The following is a 23,488-nucleotide window of genomic DNA, read 5'->3' on the forward strand; positions in this document are numbered from 1 at the left end:
GAGAGAAGCAGTTGTGATTTTGTTCCATTTTGTTGTACCTTTTTGATGTGTACTATTTGTGCATTATTATCTGGTTTAAATTCAGCTATTGCAATCAACCCAGTGACTGTTCCTGACCGAAACTGTATCATTTTGCCCCCAAATTTGAACTTTGCCTAAACCAATAATTTTATTTATTTATTCCTCATCAGAAGTTCCTTTTGAGTATTTCAAGCCAAAATCAAATCAAGCTCCATTTACCTCTAACTTTTAATTTCTGTTGTACTTTTTTCTGTTGGTTTATTCTGGAAAATCTGCACAAGATTTGTACAATGGGTTTATGCAGGAGAGTTTGAAGAGAGAACAGGAAGAAAAAAGCACAAAATTGAACAAAATGCAGAGGCTCTCCGCGACACTATAATTGTAAAGGTGTTTTTAGCTTGCTTCCCTAGATATTAGTATTGTTTGTTTCTTTAGATTCATGCCGTTAATTGCTCAATCAGATTGTATTTATATTTATACTGATAACGTGTAATACTTCTTAGGTAGTACGAGATGAAGACCTTGCAGAACAGATCGGAAAGGATATATATTTTGATCTTGTGGACCCCGACAAAGTGAGAAGTTTCCATATTCAATATATGACGACTTTTGAAGTTTTTAAGGTATCATCATTAGTTACAATATTACAGTGGAAAATAAGAAAAATAACTGAATCATGTTAATTGAGGATTGAAGTACAAGCAGTAATGTGATTGTATAGAATCTATAGATTAAGCCCAATAAGTAATTGTTGAGATTGATATTTATTATATTGCGAGTTGTTAGTATTGTTTAGGATTAACCCAAAGAGATATTTGTTCAACTCTTTTCATTGTTAATGAGAAACGTTCATATTCAAGTTGGTATCTGGAGCAAGGTTCTCTTTGGGTTTTGCCACTGTCAAGGCTAACCCTAGTTTGGGTGTTGTCGGCTCTCAAAACGGTTGTCGGAACAGTCGTCGGAGCCACTGCCACCTCCTCATATACAGACATGGGCACCACCACTAGAGAGATTTTAATGACGCTTCTCTCTAATAAAGTGGATCACCTTCTCTGTGTTTTAGTCGTCATGAAAAATGGGATTTCAAGAAAGATACAATGCCGACTGATTATCACGTAAGTTCCATAGGAGTTAGTTCACAAAATTTAAACTCTTGTAACTAACAAGTGCTTCAACCATAAGCGTTCACAACTCACAAGTAGTGTCGGCCATAGCACAATATTCTACCTTTGTACTTGACCTTGCAACAACATGCATTTTACTTTTCCATGAAATTAAGTTTCCTCGGATAAAAATGCAATAAATTGCCCCATCTATCATTCACATCACCCGGCCCTCCTAATCTGCATACAAATATCCCACAATATTCATATGATCTCTGTCTGAAATAAACAAGTCCTTTCCTAGGCAACCTTTTAGTATACCTCAAGATCCGAACTACAACATTCCAATGAATATCACTAGGTGAATTTACAAATTGACTCACAACACTAACAACAAACGAAATATCTGGTCTTGTCATAGTGAGACACCTGTGACTGAGCTGCTTCAATCCAAAGAAAATAATGCAATTGGCCTAAATCTTTGTTATGAAAGTGGTTGAATAAGTCTTTAATGCCTTCTTAATCATTTCCAGTAATAACAAAACCATCTATATGATATACCCCACACTGCCCACAGGATAAATGACTGCAGCACGTGTGTCTTTGGCAGTGGTGGACGGGCAGTGACACCGACGGAGTTTTAAACTACACATTGTATCAGTGCTGACGATGGCTGAAACCCTAAAAACTAAAACACAAGGACCAGACCAGAGAGCTCTAGTACCGAGTTTAATAATATTCCTATAGAATGATCAAGTTTTATTTCACAACGGGGTTGTGCAAATTTATATATACAAGAGAGACTCTCGCAAAAAGAAAAATACTTAATTAAGCAAACTATATCAATGCTAATAAATAGAGAATCATCAATAATTAATAAAGCATCTGAGTAAATTATTTGTAACCATATGATAGGTAAATTATTTCTAAGCATACGAGTAAATCATCCTCATAAAGACAATTTTTTAAAAACCACACAAAAATATTAAAAGCATGATGCTTTAGTTGGAAGAAGAAGAAAATTCGTCATATGAATCCTTGTGGTATTTACACTTTTGATTTTGTAAATTAAAATAGTATAATTTATGAAGGCGGTGATGATTATTCAACAGATGTGTTATTTTTGTAAGTTTGATTTTTCTGTTTGTGATATGTATGAAGAGCTTGCTAAAGTGTTTGGCATACCAGCTCGGTACCAGCGCCTGCGGGTTTGGGAGAGGCTTCGAAAACATACAGATCGTCCTACATGGCCAGTGAAACCCTCTGATCCAGTAGGATGTGTAAGTTCATGAGATCGCTTGAAGCTTTTCAATATTATTTTGCTCAGTTACCCCCTTCAAGCTTCTTACTTTATGACTTTTTCAGTTCTGATTGCTGGCTTTTAGGCAAATGTTGGATTTGTTAAAAAAAAACTTAGAGCTTCATTTCCCCATCATATATGTTTTATGTTGAATTTGTTCATAACATTTTCTGGGTCAGGCCAACAGTAAATTGTAAATGTGTCAACTTTTTTTATCTTTTCTTTTTTTTCATCTTTGATTACCTTCTTTATTTCTTTAAATTTTATGATGTATATGGACCCTTACCATATTTAGGTAATTTTAAATAAAATGTTATATATCTTTCCCTTTTTTATATTATAAAGCCATTATTTTCCTAAAAATGGTAATCTTTGCACCATTTTTAAGTGGTCTATATTAGATTCACCCGTGTCTATGCAACACATGCAAGTGGTTTTAGTATGACTATTTTGGGTCCCATAGTTTTCTTTTGAGATTCATTGTCTGTGTAGCACAGCAATTTCTCTATTATCTGAAGTGTTCAATATTTTTCTCATTCTGATTCAAATTGCAGATTGCAGGAATGATGGAAAACAGACAATTTGGTGGCCACCCAAAACTAGTATTGTTTTTGGAAGTGGAGCGTGGGCGGGTAACATTTATATTATGAAGTTGTATGCTATTTTGATCGCATGAAACATCATTCAAGCATAGTTATGTTGACAAACTACATTATTATTTAGGATTTACGCCCCATTACACTACCCAAGATGAGGACATGGAGGGATGTTAAATTACTTTTTTTCAAGTTATATGATCCTAAAAAGAGGAGCTACGGTACTGAATCATTTCTTGATTTTAACATGTTGGGGTAAAAGGTGGACCATAGTTGACATCATATGTATTTCCCTTTTATTACAGTTATGTCAGAAGGCTCATTGTGAGCCCTACTGATAAGCCATCAGAAATCTTAACGAGGTTAAATAGATTGGCGGGTTATGATCCTGATGAAGAGATTGAACTTTATGAGGTTGGTTTGTGTTGCCTGATTTATTATTTGATTTAGTTCATATACATTGTGTAAAGATATTTTACGCTGTCAATCAATCATAACCGTTAGATTATTAAAAAAATTGACTTTAATCATAACTACTTCTAAAGTCACACATGAATGATTGTGATTTGCCGACAATGTAAAACATTTTTCTCTACAGTGTATAAAAATTAAACTCTATTATTTATCTACTATACAACTTAAAATTTTCTCAAAAAAAAAACTTCATAAAATTTAAAATTGCAGTTAAGCATCCAAGGTTTCACTTGTTTAGTAATCACGCTTGCGCGTGATTAATGGCAATTAAAGTGCATTGTGTTTTATGAAAATTTATCATTCATGCAAGACTTACCAGAAGGGAAAGGGCCTTTTCTTTTGGCATCTTCAGTTTCTGAATCTTCTAATATGCGTGACTGCAATCATGTAGTGTTAGTGGGCTAATTGCGCCTATTGTTGTGCAGGAAATTATTTTTGAACCAAAAGTTATGTGTAAGCCTGTTAACAAGAAATTAACATTTGCAGAAAGCATGGTATAGTAGTAAATATCTAGTTGATGCACACTGAATTATTGTGTCATTGGTTTTTTTACTGATTTTGTTTCAATGAATGCAGATAGGAATTGAAGGTTGTGGTATTATATGGTTTCAGAAAGTTTCTGCAATGGATAATGTGAAAAATATCCGCTATCCTGATGTGCCTTCATACTTTGATTATGTGCACAATGGCCGGGTATTTTCTTCTTGAGGTTTACTTAAATGCAATTTACTTCCTTTGACTTTGATGTGATGCAAAAATGAAAGCTTCCCATTTATTCTTCCCTTTTTCCTAGGTTTGACTGGAATTAAACTTTGTCGCCTTGTTCAGGTTCCTTTTTCTCCCTCTGAGAAAGAATCATTGGAGGAGCAAATCAAAAACATTATAGCCGAAGAAATGAATGTTGACAAAAACATTGTAGCTCAACAGTCAAAAGGGGACAAAGAGTCCACTTATGTTGAAGGTACCAGCAAATCCAACACTTCAAAATTAGTCAGCATAAACTTTGAAGAAATTGATGCTATGATAGATGAAGATGCCATTGCTGCAATCGATAAAGTTTTATCAAGAGGGTTTACTCTTTCCTTAAAATCTCAGCATTCTGTCCAAAGACAAGAAGTCGCGGAACTGGATCCCAACCTTCCTGAGCAACTCCTTCAGGAATTGAGGGATATTGCCTTTAAAGAGGACTTGGTTGAAAAATTTAAAGGTCTCAGTCATAAAGTTAACTTCAACGCAGTCAAGGAAAAAATTGACGCTAACGCCTGTGCGTTTTCCTCTCAGCAATTAGAACAAGTCGGTGTTGTTGTTAACCTTCTCAACAACATTGCGAAGACGTTTGAGAAACTCGAAAATTTGAAGAAAGAGCTAGACTCGGCTAAGAAGAGCACTTATCAAGATAATGAAGCATTGAAGGAGACAAGACAGAAAATATTGACTTCAAAGACTTCCTTCACAAACCACCAAACACAACTCAAATCTCTCGATGCTCAAATTGCTGATCTTAAGGCCAAGCTCGAAAAACTACAAGGAGACAGGGCCAAAATTACTGAGATTCAAGATCAAGAGAAAGATAAGATCACATCTTTGAACAAAGAAGTTAAATAATTTTTCCATCGCCTTGCTGATGAACAAGTTAAATTGAAAAGTGTTGAAGATCAAATTCCGGAGGCTCAAACTGAATTGGAAAGTCATGAAAGGCTGTATCGAATCTTCAAGGCAACCCCTCTATTTTGATTTATGTCTATGCTTTGCCTTTTTTTGCCAGAACCATTTTGCCTACTAGCTTTATGCCTTTTAGCTTACTAGCTTTATATTTGAATATTATTATGAATACTTGACACAAATTTATTTGATGTACAATGAATAATGTAACTGCCGCGAGTTGTTTTTCTCTTGTTCCGATCTGAATTCTTTTCCGACCACAGTCCTCACATCCATTGTTAACATGGAATAGACATACAGTTCAGAAAAATCCAGACATCAAAATTACCAATCTGTCCCTTTAGTAAAGCCAATTTGTTGTTGTATTTTTGTCAAAAAAACAGTTGTTTATTTAACATTTCTGCCTTAAAAAACAGTTGATATCTTGTAAGTGGTAAAGAACCACATTACTCTGCCTTCGGTTAAAATACACCGGAGGGGATCCTTTTTAAAGAGAAACAAAAAAGAGTGAATAGCTGAGATGAGAGTTGGAGGGGATCCATATCCAATTTTCATGCAAATTATATAATCTTTGAAAAATAAGCAGTGAAAATAAACCATTTATGTTACACTCTATTCGCATAGTTAATCTTTAATTCATGTTCCTCTTGTATATTTGTTCTATATGTTACATTTTATGACGGTGCAAATCACACTTTTGATCGGACAACAATATTCATTGAAGTCTCTCACTAGTTTTTCCCTTGAAGTTATGAATTTTTTTCATACACAAAAATTAGTTGTCAAACTCCCAACTATGTACTTAAGGGCTCAAATCTTTACTAGTTGGACTAACCCACAATTAATGAGAAATGATTGGTTTGACACACGAGTGTGTGACAAAGAGACTTATCTTAATGTCATGTTTACACGCAAGAGTAAATTTTGAGCCTGTTTGTTTTAGGATTTTAGCTTTCTTTTTTTTTTTTTTAAATAATTTTTATAGTGTATCATTTTTATAAAAAACAAAACTCCAAATAAAAATTAGTTTAAATAGCTTATCATAAAAAGTTACTTTAAATATTTCATCACTTTATTACAAATTTATTTAAAATATATTTTATAAAAAAAAATTTATAAAAAAAATTAATTTTTATCAAGTTAAAACTTTGAACATGAATATGTAACTTATTAAATATCAAAATTACTGTTTAAATTTATATATAGCAGAGAATTAGAAGTGACTATTTTTTATATTAAATTCTCATCATTTTTTTAAAACTAAAATTACATTCTTCTCCTTCCCTCACATCCATTCCCGCCTAAATAGACTCTCTCTCTCTCTCTCTCTCTCTCAGAATCACGTTTATGATAATCACTTCTTGCTTCCTAAGCATAGCTATTCCCGCCGATTCAAACACTGCAGAGAAGGTACTACTGTGCTTATTGCTTTCCCCTTCTTTCACTTGCAAGAGAAATAACCAAGCTTGATTAGGTTTTCCAAAAGAAAAGACTACATTGTTTTCAGTTTTCAAAGATTTGTACTTTGTAGTAAAGAAATTGCTTACTGGGTCATTGCTTTTTTTAGTTAAAAGTAGAACCTGAAAATAAAAATCAAATATTTTCTTCAAATCAAAACAAACATGCCTTAATTTCTTGTTGGTTTGCATTTTGGGAATTTGTGTTTGTTTTCAAACTGTAATTGCTTATTGGGTCATTTAAAAATGAAAATCATCACAGGTTTGATGACAGGAGATAGCGAAAATGAAAGTAGAATTTCTGGGACGGGTCCGTGCTATAAGAAAAGAAAGACAACAAATTCAGGTATTTAATGTGATTTTCTATCCATTTTTATAACAATGTTAACCTATTTGATGATAATCCCTTTTGAATCTTTGATATAAATAGTGTTATTGTTGTCGAAACGAAACGAGTAATGTTTTAGTATTACTTAGCCTCTATAATATGTAACTCAAAGGCTTACAATAAGTGAATATGGTAAACATGGATGAATAATTTAGAATATGATAATTATATTGGCTTATTTTGGTGGTTCATGAACTTCGAAATCAGGTTTACGAACTCATGATGAGAGCTACTCGGATCATGCTTTAGTTGTACCTCTAACTTTTAATTTCTGTAGTACTTTTTCTGTTGGTTTATTTTGGAAAATCTGCACAAGATTTGTAAAACGGGTTTATGCAGGAGAGGTTGAAGAGAGAACAGGAAGAAAAAAGCACAAAATTGAACAAATTGCAGAGGCTCTCTTTAACACTACAATTGTAAAGGTGATCTTAGCTTGCTTCTCTAGATATTAGTATTGTTTGTTTCTTTAGATTCGTGCTGTTAATTGCTCGATCAGATTGTATATATATTTATACTGATAATGTGTATACTTCTTAGGTAGTATGAGATGAAGACCTTGCAGAACAGATTGGAAAGGATATATATTTTGATCTTGTGGACCCTGACAAAGTGAGAAGTTTCCGTGTTCATGATAGGACGACTTTTGAAGTTTTCAAGGTATCGCCATTAGTACACTATTACAGTGGAAAATAAGAAAAATAACTGAATCTTATTAATCGAGGATTGAAGTACAAGCAGTAATGTGATTGTATAGAATCTATAGATTAAGCCGAATAAGTAATTGTTGAGATTGATATTTATTATATTCCGATTTGTTAGTATTCTTTAGGATTAACCCAATGAGATATTTGTTCAACTCTTTTCATTGTTAATGAGAAATATTCATATTCAAGTTGGTATCTGGAGCAAGGTTCTCTTTGGGTTTTGCCACCGTCAAGGCTAACCCTAGCTTGGTTGTTGTCGGGTCTCAAAACAGTTGTCGGAACAGTTGTCAGAGCCACTAACAACAAACAAAATATCTGGTCTTGTCATAGTGAGACAATTCAGTTTCCCAACTAACCTTTTGTATCTGCTGGTGTCAGGTTATTACTGATTATGTAGAAGCTTCACATTGGGATCCATAGGACTATCAACTAGTTTACAATCAAGCATCCCTGTACCTGCCAAGATATTGAGAACATATTTTCTCTGAGAGATAGCAATGCGCCTGTGACTGAGCTGCTTCAATCCAAAGAAAATAATCCAATCGGCCTAAATCTTTGTTATGAGTAAATTATTTGTAACCATATGATAGGTAGCCCATAGTAAATTATTGGTTAATTAGGTAGTTAGATTTGAGTAAAATAAAAGAAGTTAGATATCGTAGATACAACCAATAAAGCATGTTGCCTCTATAAAGAGAAATTGGGTTCAGATGGAGTTAGGCAATTACCTTTTGAATAATTGCACTAACTTTTGGTACCATTGTCTCAAATTTTTATGCCCAGATACAAGATTCATTGAAGTTGTGAAAGTTTCGTTTCTGAAGTGCCAATAAGCAAATCATTATTTTCGAGTCATCCTCATAAAGAACATTTTTTTAAAAACCACATAAAAATATTAAAAGCATGAGCTTTAGTTGGAAGAAGAAAATTCGTCAAATGAATCCTTGTGGTTTTTATACTTTGATTTTGTAAATTAAAAAAGTATAATTTATGAAGGCGGTGATGATTATTCAACAGATGTGTTATTTTTGTAAGTTTGATTTTTCTGTTTGTGATATGTAGAAAGAGCTTGCTAAAGTGTTTGGCATACCATCTCAGTACTACCAGCACTTGTGGGTTTGGGAGAGGAATCCAAACCATACATGTCGTCCTAGTTTCCCAGTGAAACCCTCTGATGAAGTAGGACATGTAAGTTCATGAGATTGCTTGAAGCTTTTCAATATTATTTTGCTCCCCTTTCAAGCTTTTTACTTTATGACTTTTTCAGTTCTGATTGTCGCCTTTTAGGCAAATTTTGGATTTGGTAAAAAAAAACTTGGAGCTTCATTTCCCCATCATATATGTTTTATGTTGAATTTGTTCATAACATTTTATTTCAACCTGCTAATATAATTACATTAGATTTCCCCTTAATGGCTGATTGCATTATGAAGGTACGTTGAGATTCTTTGTCTGGGCAGCACACCAATTTCTCTATGATCTGAAGTGTTCAGTATTTTTCTCATTCCGATTCAAATTGCAGATTGCACAAATGATGGTAAAAAGACAATTTGGTGGCCACCCAAAACTAGTATTGTTTTTGGAAGTGAAGCGTGGACGGGTAATGTTTATATTATGAATTTGTATGCTATTTTGATCGTATGAAACATCATTCAAGCATAGTTATGTTGACAAACTGCATTATTGTTTAGGATGTACGCCCCATTCCACTACTCAAGATGGCATGGTGGAAAAATTTATCAATTTTTTTCAAGTTATATGATCCTGAAAAAGTGGAGCTACGGTACTGAATCATTTCTTGTTTGATTTTAACATGTTCGGGTAAAAGATTGACCATAGTTGACATATGTATTTCCCTTTGATGGCAGTTATGTTGGAAGGCTTGTTGTGAACCCTACTGATAAGCCATCAGAAATCCTAACATGGTTAAATAAATTGGCTGGTTATGATCCTGATGAAGAGATTGAACTTTATGAGGTTGTGTTGCCTGATTTATCATTAATTTTATTTAGTTCATATTCATTGTATAAAGATTTTTTCCGCTGTCAATCAATCATAGCGGTTAGATTATTAAAAAATTGACTTTAATCATAGCTACTTCTAATTCACACATGAATGATCATGATTTGCAGACAATGTAAAACATTTTTCTCCGACAGTGTATAAAAATTAAACTCTTCATTATTTATCTATTATACCACTTCATAAAAAATAAAATTGCAGTTAAGTAGTCATGGTTTCAGTTGTTCAGTAACCAAGTTTGTGCGTGATTGATGGCAAAAAGTGTGCATCATGTTCTATGAAAATTTATCATTCCTGTATGACTTACCAGAAGGGAAAGGGTGTTTACTTTTGGCATCTTCAGTCTGAATCTTCTGATCTATATGTGTGTGACTTCAATCATGTAGTGCTAGTGAGTTAATTGTGCCTATTGTTGTGCAGGAAATTGCTTTTGAACCAAATGTCATGTGTAAGCCTGTTGACAAGAAATTAACATTTGAAGAAAGCAAGGTATAATAGATATCCAGTTGATGCACACACTGAATTATTGTGTCATTGGTTTTTTTATTGATTTTTTTTCCCCATGAATGCAGATAGGAAGTGGTAGTAGCGGTATTATATGGTTTCAGAAAGTTTCTGCAATGGATAATGTGAAACATATCCGCTATCCTGACGTGCCTTCATACTTAGAATATGTGCACAATGGCCGGGTATTTTCTTCTTGAGGTTTACTTAAATGCAATTTACTTCCTTTGACTTTGATGTGATGCAAAAATGAAAGCTTCCCGTTTATTCTTATCTTTTTCCGAGGCTTAACTTGTATTGAACTTTGTTTCTGTGTTCAGGTTCCTTTTTCTCCCTCAGACAAAGAATTATCGGAGGAGCAAAACAAAAACACTATAGCCGTAGAAATGAATGTTGACAAAAACATTGAAGCTCAACAGTCAAAAGGGGACATAGAGACCAATTATGATGAAGCTACCAGCAAATCCAACACTTCAAAATTAGTCAGCATAGACTTGGAAGAAATTGATGCTATGATTGATGAAGATGTCATTGCTGCAATCGATAAAGTTTTATCAGGAGGGATTTCCTTAAAATCTCAGCATTCTGTCCAAAGACAAGAAGTCGCGGAACTGGATCCCAACCTCACTGAGCAACTTCTTCAGGAATTGAGGGATATTGCCTTTAAAGAGGACCTGGTTGAAAAAATTAAAGAAGGACTCACTCCTAAAGTTAACTTCAACGCAGTCAAGGAAAAAATTGACGCTAATGCCCGTGCGTTTTCCTCTCAGCAAATAGAACAAGTCGGTGTTGTTGTTAACCTTCTCAACAACATTGTGAGGATGTTTGAGAAACTCAAAAATTTGAAGAAAGAGCTAGACTCGGCTAAGAAGAGCACTGATCAAGATAATGAAGCATTGAAGGAGACAAGACAGAAAATATTGACCTCAAAGACTTCCTTCACAAACCACCAAACACAACTCAACTCTGTCGATGCTCAAATCGCTGATCTTAAGGCCAAGCTCGAAAAACTACAAGGAGACAGGGCCAAAATTGCTGAGATTCAAGATCTAGACAAAGATAAGATCACATATTTGAACAAAGAAGTTAAATCAATTTTCCATCACCTTGCTGATGAACAAATTAAATTGAAAAGTGCCGAAGATCAAATTCCGGAGGCTCAAACTGAATTGGAAAGTCATGAAAGGCTGTATCGAATCTTCAAGGCAACCCCTCCATTTTGATTTATGTATATGCTTTGCCGTTTTTTGGCCAGAACTTTTTAGCCTACTAGCTTTATGCCTTTTAGCCTACTTGCTTTAGATTTGAATATTATTATGAATACTTGGCACAAATTTATTTTAGTATTGTCCTTTTACTCCTATTTGGTAGGTTTTGTTCTTAGAAAACACATTTTGTATTTCAAATGTTCCTTCCTAATTTGAAGACTACCTTTTTTTCCCTTCCAAATTTGCACCTGTTTGATATTGACATTGTTGTTCAAAATACTAACAACGTGACAGAAATACAACTGAAAGTTCAAAGTTCAAACCAAAATGTTACAATAAAAAGACACTTAAAAAATAAAATTGAAGCATCATCAAAAGAGAAAATATGAACAATCTAAAAAGAGCAGCTAATGTAATTTTGTCAAGTTAAAATAATGTTACTTTTTCTTTTACAATGACACACAAACTAATTTAAGATATATTTCCGAGGTCTTAAATAAGAGTTTAATTGTTGTGCATATACATCCAATTATGCGTCGTCACATCATTTAATGAATATGACACATCATGTGTTTTTAAATACCATACATGACGTGTCAGCATATTATTAGATGCATGTGTAAAATAATTTTACACTGATTGTGCATATAAATTAAATTCCTTAAGTAAATATGATATTCATACATTATTCGAATTTATAAGAAAACTTTTTTTTTTTTGACGAATATAAGAAAACATATTAGAGTTGAATATTCAAATGGTCCAATAAATTTAAAACATAATTAGGGTTGAATATTGTTAGAATATAAGAAACAGTACCGCTATTTGGTACGAGAAACAATACATATTATAGTATTTGAGTGTGTTTGATCTGCTAAAAAATAAAGGACCAAACGTAATAACTTCAATTGTATTATATTTAATTTTAAACTATTCATGAGACTCAACAAACTAGGGGCTGAGGGTTTAGACAGTTGAATTTTTACCCTTCAATAAATCACAAGATAATTTTTTATCCTTTGCCGTCCTCACAAATTATCTAAAATACAAAAAAAAAATGTTTTCCAACAAAATATAAATTTGATTATTTGTCATGTAATATCGTATAAACTCTCTTGCTCTCCCTCTGTTTTGTTTTTTGTACAATTTAGCAAAGTGAAATCTGAACCTAATAAAACCTAACACATATTACATCTCACTAACTCCACTCTGTTTATTGCGTTGCTTCCTAAGTGATCGGTTCAAATACATACAGCAGCGAAGGTACTATTACTACAGCTTATTACTTTTTCCCATTCTTTGTATCGTCGTTTAGTTTCCACACAGAGATATTACCTAACTCATAAACTGATATTAGCTATTACCAGTTCCCTTTTTTCCTTTGCAAGAATAAAAAACAAGTCTTCAATCATCATTAGGTTTTTTTTTTTTTTTTTTTAAAAAAAAAAACTACTTTTTTTTTCTTTCAATTTTCATAGATTTGTAAATTTGTAGTAACAAAGCAGTGAAAATCCAACCAAGACATTGGATGATTAATGAACTCTTTCTAGGACGGATCCTTCAGGGAGAACCCGAGTTTGATTCCCGGTGAAAACAATTATTGGCCAGGTTTTCCTAACCTCAGGCCAAACTCTGGATTACCGGTTCCTGGAACCAGAGGGTTACTTAATACCTAAAAAAAAAACAGAGAAAATCCCTTTCTTAATCTTTGAAAGTAGTAAATAAAGTGGTATGATGTTCCGGTCATCATAACTTAGTTGAGCTTAGGGCCCGTTTGGATTAGCTTATTTTTGAGTTTATACAAACAGCTTATATAAATTAGGTTTTATGTAATTTATAAGTTCACACTAGTGAAAATTGTATTTTTATAAGCTATTTTATCATAAACTACCTTGACAAACTTATAATAATACATAAAAATTGCATAAGCTCAAAAATAAGCTAATCCAAACGGGCCCTAATCTTTGAAAGTAGTAAATAAAGTGATATGATGTTCCGGTCATCATAACTTAGTTGGTAGGAATATTGCATATAATATGGAGGAATCAGGGTTTGAATCCTTTTACACTCACTATTTCGCCTTAAAAGGTAAAAGTAAAATTCCAGCCATTAGGCTAATGGCACGATTTTTTCTAGTTAAAAGTGAAGCTAGAAAATAAAAAACAGCTTTTTATTTTTCTCAAACCAAACATACAAACCTTAATTTCTTGTTGGTTTGCATTTTGAGAATGATGATATTGTTTTCAAACTGTAATTGCTTACTGGGTATTTTAAAAATGGAAACTTTCACAGGCTGGATGGCACGAGGCAGCGAAAATGAAAATAGAACTTCTTGGACAGGTTCGTTCTATATGAAAAGAAAGATGACAAATTCAGTTCAATATCGCGAGCTTAGGCAGACGAGGTTGAAGAGAGAACATGAAGAAAATAAAAAAATTAAAGAAAAGGCAGAGGCTCACCTATACACTGTTATAAAGGTGTAAGCTTGCATCCCAAGAAATTAGTAATGTATATGTCTTTAGGAACATGCCGTTAATTGCGCAATCAGATTGTATTTATATTGATATTGATGCTTAAAACATATAATGCTTCTTAGGTGGTACGAGATGAAGACCTTGCAGAACAGATTGGAAAGGATATATTTTTTGATCTCGTAAACCATGACAAAGTGAGGAGTTTCCGTGTTAAAAAGCAGACATCATTTAATGTATTCAAGGTATGATCATCAGTTACACTAATAAATCATAATCAAGAAAAACGGGAATCATATCTGTTTTAATAATACTGATATGACTACATATGTACTAAGATTACTTGATCCTAAATTAGTATCAATTATATATTTACAACACTCCCCTCAAGTTGGTGAGTGAATGCCAATCATTCCCAGCTTGCGAGATCTTGGAACCACTTTGTGGGATGTCCCTGTCACTATCTAATTTCTCCTTTGATGAAGTGTTGAGTTATATATATGTGTTTGGTTCTATCATGTTGTACTGGGTTGCATGCAATGCTATTGGAAGAATTATTATCACAAAGTAGCCTCAGAGGATCTTTGATTCTTTCTACTTTATATTGAGGTCATCAAGTATGATCTTCTTCCTTAACACCTCGAACACTATAGCCATAGCTCAAAATTATGCCTATGCACTTGATCTTGCTACATTTAACTATTTTTTGGTCAAGCAACCTAGTGGCTAGAATTTCATCCCTTAAAGTGAATTAGTGGGGAAACCCAGGTTCGAACCCGATTGCAATGTCCCTACCAACAAAGCTATGTTCACGGGGACTACTACATTTAGCTTTTTACTCCTCCATGTCATCAAGGTTCATCCCAAAAACACGCAATGCCTTGAGGTAAACCTTCTATCAACAATTCACCCTGAAATATGCTTTCATCATCAACCAATTTACCTGACTCTCTAAGAAGGTCAAGAACATTTTTTGGAGTAGGCAACTTCTATCCAAGAAAGTACTTCGACTTTTCCATGTCCTTTTCAAACTGAGGTGCTAGCTTCTCCCTTAGCAAATGCTATTTTTTAGCCTCATCCAGATAGTCTAGAAGAGTCAGTTTCTGTTAGGAGCTCAAATATTGAATTGAAAAGAATGAATTATTTTATTGAGAGATTGGATACAGGAGAATAGGATAGAAATCTCTCCTCCAACGGTTTCCTATATCCTAACAACTTTCCATCTTGACAATCCTATAGCTATATCTCTTAAACTCCTCTCTCCCTCTCTCTCTCTCTCTCTCTCTATATATATATATATATATATATATATATATATATATATATATATATACCACCTCAGCATGATATTGGGCAGCTGATGTGTTAAGCACTCTTATTTAGGGTCCTAACATAACTCATAGTTAATTAGGTAGTTATTCAGGCCCAATAAAGCATTAACTTTTGAATAAACGCCTTAACTTTGAGTACCATCTTCTCGAATTTTTATACCCGATTACACGAGTCATGGGAATTGGGAAAGTTTAGTTTGTGGACTGCTAAAGAGCAAATCATTATTTTAGATGCATCCTCGTAGTAAACAATTTTTTAAAAATACTACTAAAATATTAAAAAGCATGATGCTTTAGTTGGAAGTGGAAGGAGAAATAAATTAATCATATGAATATTTGTAGTTTTTATGCTTTTGATTTTGTAATTTATAATATAATTTATGAAGTTCGTGAATAATTATTCAATAGATGTGTTATTTTTGTAAGTTTGATGTTTCTTTTTTATTGCTAATATTTATGTGTAGGAAGAGGTTGCTAAAGATTTTGGCATACCAGCTCGATTCCAGCGCTTTTGGCTGTGGGCAGAGCGTCAAAACCATACATTTCGTCCTTGTAGGCCATTGACACAAATTGAAGAAGCAGGACCTGTAAATTCTTGAGATCTCGTCAAGCTTTTGGATATTATATTGTTCATATACCTACCCCCTCAAGCTTCTTATTTTATGACCTTTTCATTTGTGATTGTTGGCTTTTAGGCAAATGATGGGTTTCTTTAAAAAACTTAGAGCTTCTTTTCCCTCTCATCTATGTTTTATGTTGAATCTGGTCTTGACATTTAATATCAACCTGCTACAATAATGTTTGCCATGTGTGATTGGAACATATGCAAGTGGTTTTCGTATGGATTGTTTTGAATCTAATAGTTTTTTCCTTTGATAATGTTTTCTAGGGAGCTTAGCTTTTCAAAGATTCACTATCTGCATCTATGATCTAAAGTTGTTCATTTTTTTTCGTTCTGACTCAAATTGTAGGTTGGACAATTGAAAACGGTAAAAAATGATGAAGAAGAAGAATTAAGATTGTTTTTGGAAGTTGAGCGTGGGCTGGTAAAGTTTATATAATGAAGTTTTATACTATTTCGATGGCATGAAATGAAACAAATCATTCAAGTATAGTCCTGTTGACAATCTACTTTATTATCTAGGATTTACACCCCATTGCACTACTCGAGAAGAGCGAGGATGATATATTACTTTTTTTCAAGTTATATGATCCTGAAAAAGAGGAGCTACGGTATTGAATATTTCCTTTTGTGATTTTACCATTTGTTGGGGGGGGGGGGGGGGGGGGTGGTGGTGGTGGTAAAAGGTGGACCTTAGTTTACAACAAATGTATTTCCCTTTGATGCAGATATGTTGGAAGGCTCTTAGTGAACCCTACTGGTGAGCCATCAGAAATCTTAACAAGGTTAAATGAACTGGCTGGTTATGATCCTGTTGAAGAGATTAAGATTTATGAGGTTGGTTTGTGTTGCCTGGTTTATTTTTATCTTCCGTGCAACTTCATAAAACTTAAACTTGGAAGTTTATCCTGTCATGTTGAAAAGCCATATACTTTGTTATTAAGCTTGGGAAACAGTCATGGTTTCAGTTGTTTAGTAACTAATTTTGCTGGTGATGAATGGCTAATAAAGTGCATCGTGTTCTATGAAAAATTTATCATTCTTGCATGTGACTTACCAGAATGGAAAAATCATTTTCTAATGGCTTCTTCAATTTTTGAAACTTCTGACTCTACTGATGACTTTAATTATGTAGTGTTAGTGAGTTAATTGTGCCTATTGTTGTGCAGGAAATTAAGTTTATCCCAAAAGTCATGTGTGAGCCTGTTGACGAGAACTTAACATTTAACGGAAACCAGGTATAGTACATACCCAGTTGATGCTCACCAAGTTACTGTACCGTTGATTTTCTGATTGATTTGTTTTTCCATGAATGCAGTTAGAAAATGGTGATATTTTATGCTTTCAGAAAGCTTCTGCTATTGATACTGAGAAACATATTCGCTATCCTGATGTGCCGTCATACTTGGAGTATGTGCACAATTGCTATCCTGATGCGGCTTCATACTTAGAATATGTGCACAATCACAGGGTATTTGCTTTTTGAGGTTTAATTATAGGCAATTTGTTTGGTCTAATGTGACTCAAACAAATGCTACCCATTTATTCGTATCCTTTTTCTAGGCTTATCTTGAATTGAACGTTGTTTCCTTGTTCAGGTTTTTTTTGCTCCCTCAGACATGGAATCCGAAGATGAAGAAGCATTGGAAGAGCAAAATGAAAACATATTGGCCAAAGAAACAAATGTTGACAAAAACACTGAAGCTCAACAGTCAAAAGTGGATATAGATACCAGCAAAGCCAACACTTCAAAATTTGTCAGCAAAGATTTTGAAGAAATTGATGCTATGATAGATGAGGATGCCATTGCTGCAATCGACAGAGTTTTATCAGAAGGGATTACTCTTACCTTAAAATCTCAGCATTCTGTACATGGACAAGAAGTCCCAAAACTGGATCCCAACCTCCCTGAACAACTTCTTCAGGAATTGAGAGATATCGCCTTCAAAGAAGACTTGGTTGAAAAATTTAGAGAAGGTCTCAATCCTAAAGTTAACTTCAATGCAGTCAAGGAAAAAATTTATTCTAACGCCGATGCATTTTCCTCTCACCAATTAGAACTTGTTGGTGTTGTTGTTAACCTTCTCAACAACATTGTAATGATGTACGAGAAACTCAAAAATTTGAAAAAAGAACAAGACACGGCCAAGAAGAGCACTGACCAAGATAATGAAGCATTGAAGGAGACAAGACAGAAAATACTGACCTCAAAGATTTCTTTCACAAACAACCAAACACAACTCAACTCTCTTGATGCTCAGCTTGCTGATTTTAAAGCCAAGCTTGAAAAACTAAAAGGTGACAGGACCAAAATTGCTGAGATTCAAGACCAAGAGAAACATAAGATCTCATCATTGAACAAAGAAGTTAAATTAATTTTCCGTCGCCTCGTTGATTATCAAATTAAATTGAAAAGTATTGAGGATCAAATTCTGGAGGCTCAAACTGAATTGGAAAGTCATGAGAAGCTTTATCTAATCTTCAAGGCAACCCCTCCATTTTGATTTATGTCTTTGTTTTGCCTTTTTGGCACAACATTTTACTTCAATGCCAATTTACCCTAGTAGATTACTATTTTAATACTATGAATACTTGGCAGAATTTTTTTGTAAGTATTGGTCTTCCTAATTTGAAGGACTTTTTACCAAATTTTTGAAATATATGATTAATCATATTCAAATTATGTCACAAACTCAAAAACATTTCTTCTCGGTTTCTTTTTGACGAATGATATATTTACTAAAACCTGGTTTAAGATTGTATGGAATGTTGAAAGCATGTGAAATTATTTTTCTGCTGGTGCTGTCTCCCAGGGGCGCCCAGCGCCGACTCAATGTAGGAAGTTAGTTATTAGAGCTGGTAGACCAGCACCTGGTGCTGCCTGGATGATTCTTGAGCCATTTTATTTGTATGTTTACAACTGTTTGATGATTTATTGTCATTGAATCTCAAATACTCAAATTAGGATTTTTAAAAGCATAATGACCTTTAAAACTCATTGTTATGATGACTAAAATAGGGTTGGGGGTGCATCACTTGCTTTCACGACGATGTTAGTTTGTCAAACATATTTTATCTTCTATATAAGCATGTATATGTAAAATAATCTGGTTCAATTCTGGTACATTTTGTAATTTCAGATTACCTAAAAAGTGGTCTGAGATTACATTCAACATCTTCATGAACTGAGATTTATATCTTTTATATAGAGCATATCCAGCCATTTCCAATAACGCATAGGGCGAATTAACTGTATATATATTGGCTGGCACCTGGCAGAGAATTCAAGAACCTTGCAAGTTGCAAGCCACGCCCAACCTTCTTGCAAGCCGCGAGGATTTTGAATGTTCGGAATTTTAGTCTGAACTAGTGCACCATATAGCTTCATATATGATTTTAGCCAATCTAGATAATTTTCTGTACACTCCAAATTTGTGTCGTCTGATTGATAACCAATACTTCTAAAGTATACCTCTTTTGATAACCACCTGATTGGTAAACTATGTGCTTTGGGATGGTGTATATGCAAGCCTTATGAAGCTCAGCTAGGAAAATATCCATTATCCAATGTATGTGGGATCTGAGATGAAATGAGAACAATGAGATATGCATTTGCAAATGGGGCATTATTAGGTTTTGTACAGGATGAAACAATCTTTTTAACAAATATCTCAACGCAGAATGATTGAGGACATTGACGATCGTTCAAAAGCTTAATAGGTTCATTTGCTTTTGATCTAACATTGTCTCCCTTGCCCATTATTTGCCTTATATTTTGGAAAATACGAATCTCATGCCTGGTATATATTACTGTTTAGAAATTGATCTTATAACTTGGTTTCTCTCGCACAGCTCTTTCAGTTTCTGTAGCCTCACTGCAGCTCGATATACATAACCAGATTCCTTGGTTTTGGTATTTGATAGGCTTGATGCCGTATCTTGGGTCGCTTCAGAAGTAACCGTTTTAGAACTAATTTCTATGGCATCCTTTCCCACTCTTCTTTCTTTCAGCTTCTGCTGCTATTTTTTCAGCTTCTTCCATTGCTGTTTCTCTCTCAACTTCCAACGCAGCTCGTTTTACTTCCTCGGCTTTAAGTTTGGCTTCTACTTAACTTTAGCCTTTTTTCAAGTCACATTTGAAATTCCTTCAGAGAAGTGAGGTCTATTGTATTACAAGGGGAACTATACAAAGTGTTAGATTTAGCATAATACATATCAAATCCCAACAAATCCAGTATCATATAAATCTCCTCTTTTTCAGGATGCGATTTATCACTAGCAATAAATACATGAAGTTCTTGTCCAACTTCAATCCAGCTACATCCAGGAATCTTTTTTAGTCCCTTTTCTTTCATGAAGCCCCTTATGTTTGATACTTTATCCCATTTTCCTAAACTTGCATACACATTTGAAAGAGCTACATAATTCCCTGGATTATTTGGCTCCAATTTCAGTAACCATTTTGCTATATAATCTGCAAGTTCAGTCTCATGATTCTGTCCACAAGCAGCAAGTAGAGATCCTAATATGTGTGCATCTGGAGGACTTGGCATTGTTAAGATGATCTTAAGAGCTTCATCTAACTGGCCATTGTTAGCGAGGAGTTTAACCAAGCAACCATAGTGTTCCTCGGTTGACTTCATTTGAAGTTCAGACACCATATATTTGAAAAGCTCTAGGCCCTCCTTTAGCAATCCCCCATGGCTGCATGCCGACAAGACACTAGTAAAAGTGATGTGATCTGGCACTATACCTTCTTTCGCCATTTCTTTAAAAAGTGTAAGGGCTTCTGCAGATTTACCATGTGAGGCATAAGCTGAAATCATTGCATTGTACACAGGCAATTCCTTTGTTGAACATAAAATAAAAACACACTTTGCATGATCTAAATTTCCACATTTAGCATACATGTCAATAATAGAGGTTGTAATTTGAAGAGAAAAAGACATGAAATTCTTCATAACATACCCATGAAATGCCTTCCCATAGTTCAATGATGCCATATCTGTGCATGCTGATAGTGCGGAAGTTATGCTTAAGCTATTAGGTTTCACCCCTGCATCTTGCATTTGCCGGAAAACTGTATTAGCTTCATGACCAAGACCATTTTGAGCCAAGCCAGATATCATAGTAGTCCATGTGATCAAATTAGGCGTTACACCTGATGATTGCATTTCGGAAAACATTTCTTGAGCCTCAACAACCTGACCATTTCTAAAGAAACCAAAAATCAAAGAGTTCCAAGAAACAACATTCGGAGGAACGCTCTCCAGTTGCATTTGAAAGAACAACTTCAAAGCCTCGCCACTCAAACCGTTCTCCGCACAAGCTGCCAACATCGTGTTCCACAACACAATATCTTTCTTCTTCGCTGAACAAAAAACTCCTCTTGCACAATCCATTATCCCACATTTCGCATACATATCTACAACGCCGCTCAACACAACCACATCAGAGTCAAACTCATTCCTAATGCAAAACCCATGCAACTTCTTACCTAGCTCTACATCTCTTGTATCCGCAGCAATAGTCAATAAAGAAGACAACGTCACACAATCAAACCTCATGTTTTTCTCCCTCATCCAACTACACATCTCAAGTGCCTTCTCAAACATTCCAAACTGCACATAACTAGATATCATCAAATTCCAAGTCACCTCATCTTTCAAAACCATAATATTTCTAAAAACTAACTCAGCCTCCTCAATCAAACCAACCTTAGAATAAAAATTCAAAATAGAGCTACCTAAAATGTTACCTAACTCAAACCCCATTTTAACAGCAAGAGCGTGCCCTTGTTTTCCTTCCTCGATCGCCACTTTCAAATTAGCACAAGCCGAAAAAAATGCCGACAATGTAACCTCAGTCGGTTCAATGCCCTGAAATCTCATCTTTTTAAACAGCCCAACGGCCTGCATGTTCATTCCGCTTTGTGCATAAGCTGCAATCATCGAGTTCCAAGCAATAACATTCTTTTCAGGCATATCATCAAACACCTTCTCCGCATCCTCGAAAGCCCCACATTTCCCATACATATCAACTAAACTCGTCGCAACATAAACACAATCATCAAAATCATTCATTTTCACAACAAACCCATGAACCCCTTTTCCAAATCCAACCCATTTTAATGCCCCACAAGCCTTCAAAGCATTCGGAACAACGAAATTATCAGGACAAAACCCTTTCTCCATCATTTCAACATAACTCAAAAGCGCTTCTTTGGAAAAGCCCGTTCGGGCTTGCAGGCCCAAAATGGCAGCCCAAGAGAAAAGATTCTGGTTTTTAACAACATTACGAAATAGATGAAATGCGGCGTCAGTAACGCCGCATTTGGCATAGAGAATAACTAGTTTGGATTCAATGTACTCGTTTGTTGTAAAAAAAGAACCTTTTTTGATGATGTGGGCATGGATTTGAAGACCTAAGTTAAGGTCTCTTGCATAGACACAACCTTGGAGGAGTTCACCGTAAATGTTGGGTCCTATGTTGTTGTGTTGCAAATGGGAGAGTGTGTTAATGGCTTCTTTGATTCGAACATGTTTGCAGAGGAATGAGATGTGGTTATGGATTGTGGTGTTGTTGTTTGGGGACAATTGTTGTTTTGGAGGGGATTTTGAATGTTGAGAAAGTTGTTGTGTGTTGGGTGTGACAGGAAGACAAGCCAAGCAATGCATTGAGACAGACAGTGGGTGTGTTTCTGGTACTGTGGTGAACTCAGGAAGGATTTGCAGCAACATCAACATGGATTTAAGTTGTTTTTCAATGGATAAGGGAATATGACACATGTTGTGAAATTATAGGTTCTTGTACATGTCAGCATCTAAAATGATGGAGTAGATTCTTGTACATGTCAGCATGATTTTTTTTTTTTTTTTATGGTTTTTGATTGAGTTAAATAGACTAATAAAGTGAAGAGTGAAAGTGGCAAGAATGAGTGACATCATGTTATTTTTGTAAAATAAAATTTGATGTTAGGTTAGTTTGGATTTATCTTTAGTTTATGAAAATATTTTTTGTAAATAAATAAATTTTTATGTTAATTCATAAGTTTTAACTAATAAAAATTGTATATTTATAAATTGTTTTTTGAAAAATTTATAATAATACATAAAAAATAAATGTGATGATTTTTTTTTAAAAAAAAATGTATTGCTACTATTAGTTCGCATTATTATTTTTGATGTAATTCAGAATTGTATTGCTACTATTATTACGAATTAAATGTGATGATTTTTTCTAAGAAAAAAAATAATATGATGATTTTGTTTTGTCTAAATAAAAAAAAAAAAAAAAAAAAAAAAAAATAATAATAATAATAATAATAATAATAATAATAATAATAATAATAATAATAAGTAATAACAAGTCATCATTATAAAATACTAGTTATGTGAGTTTGTAGTTTTTTTTGACGGAATGTGAGTTTGTAGTTGTTACTAAGGAAACATATTCATGCATTCATTGTTTAGATTTCACACCTATATGGAAAAAGATTCCCTGCTGTAACTGCGTTGACGCAGTTACGTTGTGAACCGTCCGATCATAATGAATGGTCAGGATTATTTTAGAGTATATTTAATCAAAACCGTTTGATCAAAAATCAGTGGAAAAGATTCATTACA

General features: G+C 34.1%; 2 protein-coding genes and 2 pseudogenes across 2 annotated transcripts; 2 read left to right on the forward strand and 2 right to left on the reverse strand.

The window, feature by feature from the left end:
- The first annotated feature begins 2,083 nt into the window (after positions 1–2,083).
- Positions 2,084–11,674, forward strand: LOC123882268 (annotated as a pseudogene).
- An 870-nt stretch (positions 11,675–12,544) lies between these two features.
- Positions 12,545–18,464, forward strand: LOC123882269. Its single transcript, XM_045931097.1, has 10 exons — positions 12,545–12,702; positions 13,732–13,916; positions 14,036–14,155; positions 15,706–15,828; positions 16,213–16,287; positions 16,386–16,474; positions 16,592–16,700; positions 17,033–17,101; positions 17,182–17,334; positions 17,462–18,464. Exons 2-10 carry the CDS (start codon positions 13,737–13,739, stop codon positions 18,365–18,367), a joined length of 1,824 nt encoding a protein of 607 aa, XP_045787053.1. The 5' UTR covers positions 12,545–12,702; positions 13,732–13,736; the 3' UTR covers positions 18,368–18,464.
- A 364-nt stretch (positions 18,465–18,828) lies between these two features.
- LOC123922650 lies at positions 18,829–19,971 on the reverse strand (annotated as a pseudogene).
- On the reverse strand, positions 18,960–22,628 carry LOC123882270 (pentatricopeptide repeat-containing protein At5g55740, chloroplastic). Its single transcript, XM_045931098.1, has one exon. The coding sequence runs from the start codon at positions 22,607–22,609 to the stop codon at positions 19,994–19,996; it is 2,616 nt and encodes an 871-aa protein (XP_045787054.1). The 5' UTR covers positions 22,610–22,628; the 3' UTR covers positions 18,960–19,993.
- Positions 22,629–23,488: the final 860 nt, after the last annotated feature.

Source organism: Trifolium pratense, linkage group LG4, assembly GCF_020283565.1.
Source record: "Trifolium pratense cultivar HEN17-A07 linkage group LG4, ARS_RC_1.1, whole genome shotgun sequence".
Taxonomy (NCBI): domain Eukaryota; kingdom Viridiplantae; phylum Streptophyta; class Magnoliopsida; order Fabales; family Fabaceae; genus Trifolium; species Trifolium pratense.